The sequence below is a fragment of the Wickerhamomyces ciferrii genome, contig 00028 (genome assembly GCF_000313485.1).
Source record: "Wickerhamomyces ciferrii WGS project CAIF00000000 data, strain NRRL Y-1031 F-60-10, contig 00028, whole genome shotgun sequence".
NCBI lineage: Eukaryota > Fungi > Ascomycota > Saccharomycetes > Phaffomycetales > Wickerhamomycetaceae > Hansenula > Hansenula ciferrii.
In genome coordinates this window covers 68,742-82,533 of record NW_011887712.1, presented here as the reverse complement: position 1 = coordinate 82,533, position 13,792 = coordinate 68,742, and the positions used below count along the sequence as shown (strand labels likewise).

Here is a 13,792-nt window from a genome sequence, read left to right as displayed (position 1 = left end):
ATTTATATATTCTTTGTATCTCTTCAATTCATGAATTCGAAATATCAAAAATTATCTCTTCACTTGCCTAAAAGGTTCAAAAAATCACATATACGGTTGTTTGAATAGCTGAGTACAAAAGCTGGTTTGTAAGATATTTTCTATTCATGTATAAGTATACTTTATGTGTCGATCATTGAAAAATTCCTTGGGTACGTCTAACTTATGACATTAGTTTGTGCAGTAGAAACAAGTTTTCCAGAAATGAAAGAACTTTAATATGTATGACTTGCCCTCTTCATGTATAATTCTTGCATATTCAGTGCTCAACACGAAGCGAGGATCAACATGTTGGAAACTCAAAATGATTAAAAATTCACATCAAGAAATAGAGATCCAATATAACCAGCTCAAAAAAGGGTAGCAAACATGGCTCAATTCATCCAAGTTTGAGATTTGTTTGGATCTTGGTGATTATCCGAGTATATCCATTAAAGGTACTATTCATATTTAACATATGAAAATCTTTATACCAGACAAGAGGGACATAATCAATTGAGTGAACAAGTACATTTATAACCTCTATATTTGGAAATAACCAGAATTGCAATTCAATATGACCCAACACCTTATCAAATTTGTATTTCAATTTTCCTAATTAAAGCTCAAGTAGATTGATAGTAGTAATTAAGCAGTACGTGTATTTGATATGATGATCCATAAAGGCAATGATCAATCCTTAACGTTGATTAGCAGTTCATAGCTTCTAATTTCTGAATATCTTTTGAAACTTTGAAAAAGGCGTAACTGTTTATCTGCTCGGAAAATACACATCACAATTTCCATATATGGCTGCCAAATCATTTGAGTTTCGCTTAATCACCTATTGATCAAACATTTTTTTGGTATCTTCCAGGAGGGAATACTGTAAATCATGTTGAATAAGGCAACTCGTTATTTCCTGATTGATTAAGATACTTATCTTTTGTTCGATGTTGTTGATATTTTTTTCCTTTGTTATGTAAGCGATAGTCGAGATTTTCGCTCACGTTAACAATTCAAACAAACTTGTGAAGATCGATCAAATTCTATTACTTGAAAAAGGTTTAATTACATCCATAATTGATGATTGTAGTACGTGCTTTAGCGAATATGCCGAGATGGTGAAGCTATACATAACAGTGCTACAGGCACGGTGTCAATTCTCTGGAGTCTGCCAAAGCTCAAGCTAAGAAACATATACAGTTTATGGCTATCGATTACGCGTATCGTCGGCATCAAATATATATTCTACGTGACAATAAGTAGACTCAATCAACTAGTGAAGCACTGGACCTTTGAAGTTTCTACAAAAAGTGATATATTTGAAATTTTACGTGGTATACTTAGTATTTAATACTGACTAGTATAACATAGTTACCATTAATAATTTTGGTCTTTGTTTGGCCTCCTTTAATTCATGATGTTACGATGTTTATTTTTAATTCACTTTCCTTTTCATGGATCGATGCAAAACAGTCCTTGTTTATCACATATATACTATTCACGTAATTAAAGTGGATAAACAGTTGGAGTAACATTGAAAGAAGCTTCTTGTTTCAAATTCTCAACGATTGATGTTTCAAGCTTAATTCGAGTTTCCAAATTTCAAATCGTAGATGAGCTACATGCAAACAACCTGCCTGTATTGATGAAGTTCATAAGGCTGTCAATTTAAAGCGCCTTGGCATATCAAAAAGGTTCCATATCTTCTGGTGAAGAATACATTTCACAGCTTAGATTAAGGTAGCTGCTCTACGTACTCATAAAAAACCTGCACAAAAATGAAGACGCACACAGCTTGTGGTTTGTATTGTTGATGCAGCATTGACAGCTGGCGCATGCAACCTTTTTAAGCTTCAGTGAAATCGGAAGCGCGTAGGCAGGAACTCATGGGGCACCCGCCTAAAATTATTCCGAAAGATACAACGCCTTTGAACTTTACCTCATTTCAGCGATGAAATTAAGACAAGTTACCTAAATTCTGGGGGAAACGACAGGGAATAGACATAAAAACTTAAAATTTTAGCCAAAACATTAGACGCATAGGCATAGTTCTCGTTTTTCGTGCTTAAAGTTAATGCTTCATGCCATGCTCTGGGATTCCAAAAAGCTTTTAAGTGTGAACAATGTAATAGTGTCTTTCTAAACGGCTGTAGCGGCCTGTCTTTACTTATTCACGGAGCTTTAATTTGATATTTGATATCTAATTTAATTAAGGGCAGTTTCATTCAACTCTCGAGGCATCAAGTTTCAAGGACACAAGTTCTCCTAATTTTATACCAGTACCAGTTACACTGAACATTGGCTCCGCCTAAAGCGTTTTTCGGTTTGTTCTTTGGAATAAAATGTCATTAGACGTATTCACTGTTTGCTGTCCACTTCAAATTGGTTTGTTCACCATACAAAACGAGGTTGCACCTTCCACCAAATTGAAAATTGATGAGATCGGCGGTGGATCAATTTCAAAGAGGAAATACTACAATTAGCTTCTAAAATATAAACATCTGAGATGTTGGATCTCCGTGATTACTCTGAAGTTCTTAACCTCTTAAACTATCAGGCTAACATATAAATTTATCTTCAGTAAAGGTTTTCTATTGACCCATGCCAATTTGAAAGAAACGAAAGGTTTTGAATTCTGATACCTAATAGGTACATGTAGTTTAATTTACATTTCAGAAATCCAGCTCTTACAAATCTAATAATTGAAATCAAAGTTTCAACGGTAATCAGCCAACATTTGTTACCAAAGCTGAGACCTGTCACTTGAAAGTTAAGACACACGCTCAAGCTAAAATTTTAATCAACCCTTTTGGTGGAAAACTATGGTAACTAAAGCCTTTCAAGTTTCAAAAGAGGATAAAATGATAGAATTAAAGTTGACAGATTTATTGTCTAAAGCATTGCATTGAAATGTTGTTTGTAAATCTTTGAAATGTAATTGGAAACACCATTCTTTCTAATCGTCTACTCCATCAAAAAATATTTCATTATGTTTGCAATATTTCATTATGTTTGCTTTCAAACTTTCAAAGCATTATATATCCTACCTAGCTCTTGAATAAGGTAGAATCTTCATATTAATATAGATTTAAGAAAAAAAAAAAGACAAGTTAAGATACTAGAAAATGTTCTTGGATCACCTTTAAAATTGAAGGTTTATTACTCAGTTTTTTTTTTACTCTATTTTATCATTTAAGATTCAGATATTACTGGTTAATTTAATACTGATAACATCCGTCTAGTGATATCTTGGACTACAAGCTTTCAGAATTACTTCATTTCTTAATGCTTTCATCTTGTGACGTCAGAATCAAATGAAAAATTACCGACTATATAATCTGCACAGTTAATACAATAGGATTTAATTAAGACGTATAGTGTTCATGTCATAACTATCTTTCTTGTTTAAAAAGGCAATCTCGAAAATATATAACATAACTTTACTGAATATCTATTAATTTGAAATTACAAGAGACTTAATTATATATTATTTACTGTAATTCAAGAAGTATTGAACCATCTTAATAATCATGGATCATTAATAAATTGTAAATTCCCTTCCAGATTGACTGATATACCAAGTGCCAATCTATCTGTATTTCATACCATTGAGTTACCACTGTATGAGATGAAAGTCACATAAACAACAACATTGAAATGAGTATATTATATCTTGACAATTAACGTTTGATTGGTCTTAACTTGAACAGTGATTATAGCTTTGACGGAACTCCGTAATACAAGCATCTGTATACATAATGATCAGATGCTTGGTTTCAATTTGCGTTCAGATGAGATGATTTTAAAATAAATTATTGTCTATATATGACCTTATGACAGCTAAATAGCTTCAATAACATTGCTTAGAAATCAATATATGAAAATTATATTGTCAAAGTATTATATATATAATTATACTATGTGTTATATATATTGATTATGTAAGCACATTCAATATCATAATTATTAATATGAATTATATCTAGTTCTTATTCCATCCTACAATAACAGCATCCCTGGGTGTCTAATTAATTATTCAACTATAAAATAATTATATATTTATAAAAATATTTTATATATAATTTTATATATATATATATTTTAAAATAATTAATCCAACAATAAAGTTAACCATATAAATTTTAATTCTGATCTGAAATAATGAAACTTTAAAAATCTCAAAATTTCAAACTCGAAGTTTTGATGTTTATAACAGCTGAATATGAAGAAGATAATCTAAGTATCATATTAAACTAAATAAAGCACAAAAATTTGAAGAATTGAGCCAAAAATTTGGCGTTTTTTATGACAGGTCAAGTTTTAGCTAACAGGTTAGACATGCCGATTTTCAAAATCAAAATTCGGCCGTGTGGTCTAGTGGTATGATACTCGCTTTGGGCGAAGGTTGGGTTCACTCAACCTGATATCCACAAGCATGCGAGTGGCCCAGGGTTCAATTCCCTGCTCGGCCCAATTTTTTTGAAATTTTTTCTGCCAATTTCACGGGTCTATAGAGCCATATACGTGCTTAACTCTTCTCAATGTTGTCGTGTAAAAAAGCTTATTGCAGTTTTTTTTACGATATTCAAACGATTGACAAACTACTTAACTATCCAGTCGTAGAGTATTTTTGTCCTGAATTAATACTCATTTGGCTGGAGCCTGGTAGGAGCTGTCACAAAAATACTGTTTACGTGTCCCATACCAAATTGAATCAAAATGAATCTCGAAATCAGTGTTTATGTTTTATACAGATCGATTTTCTATCAATAGTTTTCATACGTTTTCAATTCACTTTCAATAGAGCGCTTAAGTCAACATTTGGTCAAATGTCTAAGAGATCACCAAGTATTGTCCTAAAAGATGTCAAATTTGAATCAGATTTATCAAGGCTATTGACAAACCAATATGAAGCGCGTGTATCTTTGTCTTCAAATGAAATGTTGGTTATTGAAAACAAACAAGTTCTTTGGTTTAAAGGTGACTTGTTGTCAAGGAAGTTGTTATACGATAAAAAGGTCGTGAATGCATTTTTTACTAGTCTTATCACGGCAGATGATAAAATAACAGACACTCAAAGCCCATGTCGTGAGAAAGTGATGATGGTTTTTTTAGAAGATTCTCTACACATCTATTACGAAGATGGAAGATCCTATTCATTGAGTTTTTCATTCATCGTTCAGAACGCCTTATCACAAGAGAATGGTGCTGTGATTGAAAGGTCTGATTCAAGTCTTCACTCTTTTGTAACGTTGACTGAACCACTCGCAGAGTTTGGATCAATAGTGTCATCTTCAACTACTTCAATTTCTTCAGATGAGCGCTTAATTTCCTTTCCTTCAGATACAAATCACTCAATTTCAGCTACTTTTGACGTATCTGATACTTCAATTAAGATATATCATACAAGATTTTTATCTAGGATCTCTTCTAATACTCCATCAACAACATCCAATTCAATTAGAAGAAAAGCATCGGTACAAAGCAGGAAGCCCTCACAAACATTAGCAAAAGATGAAAGTACGGAAAACCAGCCCAGTGAAATATTGATAGAGAAAAAACGGTCAATATCACATTCTGGTGTTCTTTCTATTGATAGAATGACATCATATGATTATAGTAACAATGGCAAAGCTTTCGAATCCAATGGATCATCACCAAGCGGTGAAATTTTGAGAAAAGATGCAATTTTGACTAAAATCGACCATTTAGATATGAAGACACAAAGTAACTTAGAGGATATCATCACTGAATCTATTATATTTGGAAACAAAGAAGCAATTATTATACAAAATTTGAAGATTGGTGTTTTAGAAATTTTGATCTTTGAGAAAAATGAAGGTGCTGTTTCAAGTTCAAGATTTTTGCAATCAATCAGTCTCACAGGTGATATCACTGATTATTCTACTACGTCACATCAAGGAACACTTATTTTGATTTCAAAACTTAATGAGTTTGTTTTGTTTAATCCTTTCTTGGATTTAAAATTTCACTGTTTTAAACCTTCAACCCAAATAAATAGACTTTTAGGATGCAATGGCTCCAAGATAATAGCTGAAACTACAGAGGGGAAGCTGGTACAATATAATATGATACTGAAACCCACCATTGATGCCATTGAAAGATGTATGAGCTCATTGAAATATTTAGTGAACTCTTACACGTATAACTACCTTCACTTGTGCTGGGTTTATTCATATGCACTTCTCCAAAATGAGTGGGATGCTTTTGTTTTAACTATTTTAGCTGCTTTAATCCCCATGTCAGTATCACCTTCTGATGTTGATGCTAATAATCCAGTTTCCAAATTACTTTTAAAGATAAATATATTACAGGAAAAGGCACTTGAAGACCAATTCACATTAAAGGACATGGCACCAAATATCATACTTGCTCTTCATATTTTACGCGAGGACTTTAAACTCAATGTTTTGGATGATAAAATCGTGAAAGACCTTGGCTTATTATTATCCCAATTGACCCTCTGGATGAGTTGGTCAGAGACTTGGTATTCTTATTATGGAGTAGATCAAGAGATTCTCAATAGATCCATAAAGTTTCCACAATTTCAAATTCTTGAAAATCCACCGGACGTCATGCAGTCATTAACCTCACTTTTTGAAGCTACTATTGTGCCATATGTCACATTTTCTCAATTAGCACAAGAGTCAGAACATGTTGATGAGCTAGTAATACCCAGAACCTTTTACATACTGAGACTTTTTGAAGCCATTTTGAGAGAGGACTTTACACCAAAAGATATTGTCAATTTAATTACAGAGTATAATATCACAAAGTCAGAGCTTGATACCTACCCAATTGGTATTATTATCCCGTTGAATGAAGCTATAGCGCTATGTCAAGAGTATGTCACAAATGAGGATACTGACTTAATTCAATCAGATCTAGTTGATAGAAAAGATCTCAAAATGTTGATATCCAAGGAGAATTCAATTTCTAGCAAGACAGTGACTCATAACTCATCAGGGCAACAACAGAAAGATGTTCACCAGATTATCAGTACGATAAATGATACACAAGAGCCGGTTGCTCCAGCTGAATATGACAGATTTAGTATAGTGAAACTTATTTTTTCAGAAGATAGAAGATTTTATGAAGTTTCCAAAATGCTTCAGACTTCAAAAATTCAAGCTTTAATGACAAAGCCTATAACTAATGTCAAAGAAGATGAAATTATTTTGAAGCAAAGAGATATTGCATTGATTGCATACGTTAGAACACTTACCGTTCCTTTAGGAAGATCATCTTTACTATACTCAAGTAAATTCCCGTTGGTTACAGAAAAGTTTTTAGCTCCAAAAATATCTCCTTACATTTTGCTTCAACCTGATAATGTTACAATAAATGTCGAGTTAGACAAGGTTTATGATGGTGCCCTTAGCTGGGGTAATTTCCATAACGGTGCTTCAACAGGGCTTACCGTCTCGAGAGACGCCAAAGGTATTTCAGGGAGTTGGATTGTATTCAATAAACCAAACAGCTTAACTGCTCAACATGGTGGCTTTCTATTAGGTTTAGGTATTAATGGACACCTAAAGACATTAGAAGAATATCATATTTTTAATTTTCTTGGACCAAAACATCCTTTCACAAGTATTGGACTCTTATTAGGAATGAGCGCCAGTCTCAAGAGTACAATGGATGTCAAGCTCACCAAAGTTTTGAGTGTACACGTGGTTGCTCTATTGCCCCATGGTGCAACAGATATGATCATTCCGGTATCTGTACAAACAGCAGGTCTTATAGGTATTGGTTTACTATACGCAGAAACTCAACATAGAAGAATGAGTGAAATTATGCTATCACAGATTACTGGTAAGGTTTTACTGGATGATAAAGAGGTATCAGATGAAAGTTATAGACTGGCTGCCGGATTCGCTTTGGGCTATATAAATTTGGGAAGAGGTGACGATTTGAAAGGCTTGAATGAATCACATATTAGTGATAAGCTTTTAGAAATTGCGACATCAATGAAGGATGTGCAATCAGAAGATGCTCTTGATAAATCAATGTCAGGTGCTTTAGTTGGTTTAGCTCTAATCTATTTGAAAAGTGATAATGATATTATAGCCAGAAAGATTAAAGTTCCAGAAGCAGAGCAATTTTTAGATTATATTAGACCTGATATTATTACATTGAGGTCACTTTGTTACTTTTTGATTATGTGGTCCTCTATTGGAGATTCTAGAGCGTGGGTAGAGGATCAAATTCCTGAGTGGTTGCTACCAGAGAACCTTGAAGATGGCATTGATGGAACTCCATATTATTACATCTTATCAGGTATTTGTATGGCCATGTCTTTGAAATACGCATCAAGCTCAAATAAAGTAGTGAGAGATACAATTATTGACTATTATGATGATATCTCAAGAGAATTGGATGATTTTGGCGTTCAGGAATCTTTTGGTGCAAGATTAAAAAAATCAGCCCTAATGCAAGCTCAAATAATTTTGGCGCTATCTGCATCAATTGTTATGGCTGCAACTGGAGATATAGAGGTCCTCAGAAGATTAAGAGTGTTACACGGTATACTTGAAGTTTCTAACTCACAGAACTCATTCGGTAAATATATGGCTGCAAATATGGCAATTGGATTCTTGTTTCTTGGTGGTGGTCAATATGCCTTTAATACGTCAAATGATTTTGGAGTTGCTGCCTTATTGACTTCTATTTACCCGTTATTTCCAAACTGTTCAAGCGCAGACCCAGAAGTCCATTTACAAGCTTTACGTCATTTTTGGGCATTGGCCTCAGAGCCAAGATGCTTGGTGATCAGAGATGCAGAAACTTTGAGACCAATTAACTCTCCAGTCCTCGTTACTTTGAAGGATGGCCAAACAATTGATAAAGATGCGCCTTGCTTGCTTCCAAACTTATCTGATATTGAGAGAATTGATTCGGTATCTGATGAATATCATAAAGTTCAAATGCTCGAACTGTCTGGAATTAATAATTATCTTGATGTTTTCGTTTATAGAAAGAGGAAGATTGAGGTTATGAAAAAATCCGTGGAACTTATACTTTCAGAGATCAACTCCAAATTTGAAGCTAAACACCCACAACATAACAAGCTTTTGGATTTGTGCATATTCGATAGACTCAATAAGTATGACGTTCAGTCTGTTTTAGAGGGAACAAATGAAACCGAGTTTGGGTCAAATATTATTGATAAACAAGTGGAACTGACTGCTATTGTTAAGAAGCCTAAAAATATTGATGACTTGTGGAACTTGAAATTGATTTTTGCATATTACGATAAGATCTTAAGTGATGAAGATACACATTATTTGAGTATTGATTTTGTTGATAATTTAAGAATCCAGTTATGGTCTTTAATGAGTACTTTACAATGATAAAATATTGGTTTACTTTATATTAATGATATGTTATGATCTATTTAAACTAATGTACCATCAATTGGTGGTGTATACTGTCTTAAAAGCACACCACCTTCTTTTAAAACCCTTGAAGAGGAGTCGTCCATACTATAATCCAACGAATAAACAACTTCTTTGATACCACTTTGTACAATTTTAACAGAACAGGTCAAGCATGGACAAGTATTACAGTACAATATAGCATTGTCACCGATTCTATCTCTTCCGCTTTCTAGCAATGCATTCTCTTCACCATGAAGACATAAACAGGTCGATAAGGCAGCACCAGATCCATTACCGCTATTACATCTTGAACACCCACCTTCATTACAATTTGTCATATGTCTTGGAGTTCCATTGTAACCAGTTGCAATAACTCTTTTATCACGAGCGATCACACACCCAACTCTTCTTTTCATACAGTTACTTCTCAAGGCAGCAAGATCAGCAAGTCTCATGAAATAAGCATCCCAAGATGGACGAAGACGTGTTTGATCTAATAAATTTAATTTGGAAAGTTGAACATAAAGATTCTCGACAACAGTGGAGGTATTGATAATTTTAATTGAAGCTTTTGAGATGACCTCAACAATTAAGGCATCTCTATTGTATGTTTGTTCATCAGAGATTTCAATGAATTCCGTAAACGATGAGTTAGGATTGTTCAATCTATGTCTTTCCCATCTACTTTTCAATGGTGCATCAATTGATATATGTAAGAAAAATGGTCTTTTGGTTAGTTGTTCCAATTCTAGCACGGTTGAAATGTCTGTTAGCACAAAATTTGACAGCCAGTTTCTAGTGACATAGTCTATAAGTTCCTGTAAATTTTCAAATAATATTTCAGGTTTCAATTCACTATCTGAATCTTGTAATTTTAAATCTTTGACATTGGGTATGGAATTATATTCTCTCTTGTAATCAATGAATTTGAAGCCTTGAAAAGTAAGATAGCGAGCCACCTCTGTTTTACCAGCCCCTAATGTACCTGATATACCGATTAGCATTGTTTGTTGTCAATCCACGTCTATCTATAATGTCATATCTTTCCAACGGTCTTTAAAAAATCTATCGTATTGTATACTCTTTGCACACGCCCTCGAATATCGCGTAAACGGTATTGACACCTATAAATATTTTTAATGGAGTCGGATATCACAAAAAGGGAAAGTGAATCGAAAATCAAAAAATCGCGATTCAATTTGACTTTTTTTTTAAAAAACTGAATCTTTTCCACAATAAAAACTTTAACCGCCAAATAAAACGTCAACTTAAGGTCACAATACTCCAGGCATCCACAAAATAAAAGATTATATATCCCATATTCATGCCATTGTGAGACAAGCCTGCTGAACCACTACTAAGCTATCAAAACCAACACACTCTCTCATCGTCTCTTTCATTTGTTCTTTAGGTGCTGAATATCAGTTTCGTTTTTGTTTTTTTTTTGATTTGAGTGGTTAAGGAATTTGGGTTGTATCAAATATGTTTTCACATGTCAATAAAGCCAACACAGTGGAGAATCTATCCAAACCAATAAGCAGAGCAACTCAAGCTGCTGCTACACATATATCTAAGTCTACAGCTGCTTCTAGATTCTATTCACATTATCCATTTCCATCAATCCCCAGACCAAAGAGAAATGTTTTATACTACAACACATACTATTATGGATCACAGTTGAAAAATGGGTTAAAAGGTAAACTACCCCCAATCAGAAAATTTTCCCAAAGTTATTATCATAACCAATGGAATGGAAGTTCATCATCTACAAATACTACCCAACCAAAACATCAACTCATCAAATACATAGCACTGTTCTCAATAAGTTTTATTTTTTATGGAGTGTCCGCAAAAATTTATCACCAAGCCAGATCTAAAAGTGAAGAAGATAGTGATGAAAGTGATAATGAAAATGAAGAAAGAAGTGTCAAACCAAGTCATTCTTGGCAATTTTTCTGCTACAGTACTTTACCATTAAATGCAATTTCCAGACTTTGGGGTCAAATCAATAGTATTGACTTACCTGTTTGGTTAAGGGGTCCTGGTTACAAATTCTACTCTTATTGTTTCGGTGCTAATTTGGATGAGATCAAGGAGTCAGATATCTCAAATTTCAAGAATTTAAGTGAATTTTTTTATAGAGAATTGAAAGATGATGCTAGACCTATTGCTCAAAATACAGATCTTGTTTGCCCAAGTGATGGTAAGGTTTTACAATTTGGTGTAATTGATAATGGGAATATTGAACAAGTGAAAGGTATGACTTATTCTATAGACTCATTTTTAGGTGATGCAACTCGTACAAAACTGGCTGCACCATCTCATCAAATCAATTTTGAACATCATGATGAAGACGAGATTTTGAAAAGACATGGTGAATTTGCAGAAATTAATGGTATCTCATATTCATTAGATGATATCTTGGGTGGTGAAGGTAAAAATGTGCACCATTTGAAAAAAATTATTTATAAAGAAGAAGGTGATAAGTCTGTTGAAGTTGGAACAAAGAAAGTTTTACAAGTTGCTAGTGAAATCTCAAGTAACAAAGCAAAATCTTCACAAAATGATAAGGAATTATTTTATGCTGTTATATATTTAGCACCTGGTGATTATCATAGATATCATTCACCAACTGATTGGGTTGTTACCTTGAGACGTCATTTTATTGGTGAACTTTATAGTGTTGCTCCGTACTTCCAAAGAACATTATCAAATTTATTTGTCTTGAATGAAAGGGTTTCACTTCTCGGGTACTGGAAATATGGGTTTTTCAGTATGACCCCAGTTGGTGCTACAAATGTTGGTAGTATTAAAGTCAATTTTGATAAAGATTTAACTACAAACACCAAATATCAAAGTCCGCATTATAAAGATACCAGTGATAGACCAGTTAAAGTCAAAAAGCATACATGTTACGAAGCCACATATTCTAAAGCTAGTTCTTTATTAGGTGGTTATCCAGTTACTAAAGGTCAAGAAGTTGGTGGATTTATGTTGGGTTCAACTGTTGTCTTAGTTTTTGAAGCTCCAAAAGAATTCAAATTCAACATTGAAAAGGGACAAAAGGTTAAAATGGGTCAACCATTAGGTAAGATTGATGTTGATTCTAAATGATTTGTTTCTTTTCTTATTTGACCAATTAATGTGGATAAATCGGCAAATGCATTCAATTAAAAGTACCAATCATACCACAAATATCATTTTTTCACGACTAAATCACGATGATGCATTTTTTAAGAATAAAGTTTCCAAAAAAAAGGTGGAACTTTTCAAAAGTTAGTTAGTTTATATCAGGTTTAATTTCATTTCTTATAGGGTTTCAGGTTCTTTACATATCATAACACATATTTCATTTTGTTCGTTTAGTTTAGTAGTAAATAAGCGTTCGTTAGTTTAACTACCCGCATTTTTTGTACAATCATAATTTATATACATATCAATATTCAAATACAGGATTTTAAAAAGGATTTATTTAATGAAACATGTAATTCGATATTTTAAGTTTCTTTATATTGATATGGACCTGGTTTTTCTTCAACTTGAAGATCTAATTTACCTTCTTCAACTTCCACACCATTAATACTTAACCCAGCAGTAACATGATCACCTGGAACAACTTTACCAACACCCTTTGGAGTACCAGTTAAGATCACATCACCTTTTTCTAAAGTCATAACGCTGCTCATAGTACTCAAAATTTTATGAATTGGGAAAATCATCAATGATGTAAGATCATTTTGTTTTTGTTCACCATTAATTTCTAAATGTAAATTGACTTTATAAGGATCTGGAATTAAACTTTTTGGTATGAAATTTGATAATGGTAAGAATGTATCAAAACCTTTACCAATTGACCAAGGTAAACCTTTCTTTTTAGCTTCATCTTGAACATTTCTTGCAGTTAAATCAATAGCTAATGCATAACCATCAATAGCATCTAAAGCATCTTGGTTTGTAAATGTATCTGGATTTATATTTTTTAAAGTTTTGTTAAGAACAATGGCTAATTCAACTTCATGATGAACAACAGTCCCCTTTGGAATCAAAATTGGACCAGAGTTTGGTTTAAGGATTGATGATGAAGGCTTTAAGAAATAAAAAGGTTGAGATGGTTTTGCATTGTTTAATTCTTGGATATGAGCAGCATAATTACGACCGATACATAGAATTTTTCTAGCGTTTCTCAAATAGTTCAAGGACATGATCTGTGTGAGTGAATACCTCGGATCAATTGGTGTTTAAACTGGTCTTCAATGTGGTTTCTTTGATGTGGTTTCTGTATCTTTATCAATGAGGGTCCCCAATATTCATGATCAGAGTTGATTTAAGACTGTGGAAACTCTGAGCGGCTCCGCGATATTAAGCCT

At 33.3% G+C, this 13,792-nt stretch overlaps 4 protein-coding genes across 4 annotated transcripts; 2 read left to right on the top strand and 2 right to left on the bottom strand.

The window, feature by feature from the left end:
* Positions 1-4,853: 4,853 nt before the first annotated feature.
* APC1 (anaphase promoting complex subunit 1) lies at positions 4,854-9,398 on the top strand (the record flags this gene model as incomplete). The annotated part of the gene is made up of 1 exon (XM_011278110.1): positions 4,854-9,398. One exon carries the CDS (start codon positions 4,854-4,856, stop codon positions 9,396-9,398), a length of 4,545 nt encoding a protein of 1,514 aa, XP_011276412.1.
* Positions 9,399-9,442: 44 nt separating this feature from the next.
* DCD1 (deoxycytidine monophosphate deaminase) lies at positions 9,443-10,429 on the bottom strand (the record flags this gene model as incomplete). The annotated part of the gene is made up of 1 exon (XM_011278109.1): positions 9,443-10,429. One exon carries the CDS (start codon positions 10,427-10,429, stop codon positions 9,443-9,445), a length of 987 nt encoding a protein of 328 aa, XP_011276411.1.
* A 478-nt stretch (positions 10,430-10,907) lies between these two features.
* Positions 10,908-12,539, top strand: PSD1 (phosphatidylserine decarboxylase 1; the record flags this gene model as incomplete). The annotated part of the gene is made up of 1 exon (XM_011278108.1): positions 10,908-12,539. One exon carries the CDS (start codon positions 10,908-10,910, stop codon positions 12,537-12,539), a length of 1,632 nt encoding a protein of 543 aa, XP_011276410.1.
* Positions 12,540-12,922: 383 nt separating this feature from the next.
* FMP41 (Fmp41p) lies at positions 12,923-13,627 on the bottom strand (the record flags this gene model as incomplete). The annotated part of the gene is made up of 1 exon (XM_011278107.1): positions 12,923-13,627. The coding sequence occupies one exon, from the start codon at positions 13,625-13,627 to the stop codon at positions 12,923-12,925; it is 705 nt and encodes a 234-aa protein (XP_011276409.1).
* Positions 13,628-13,792: the final 165 nt, after the last annotated feature.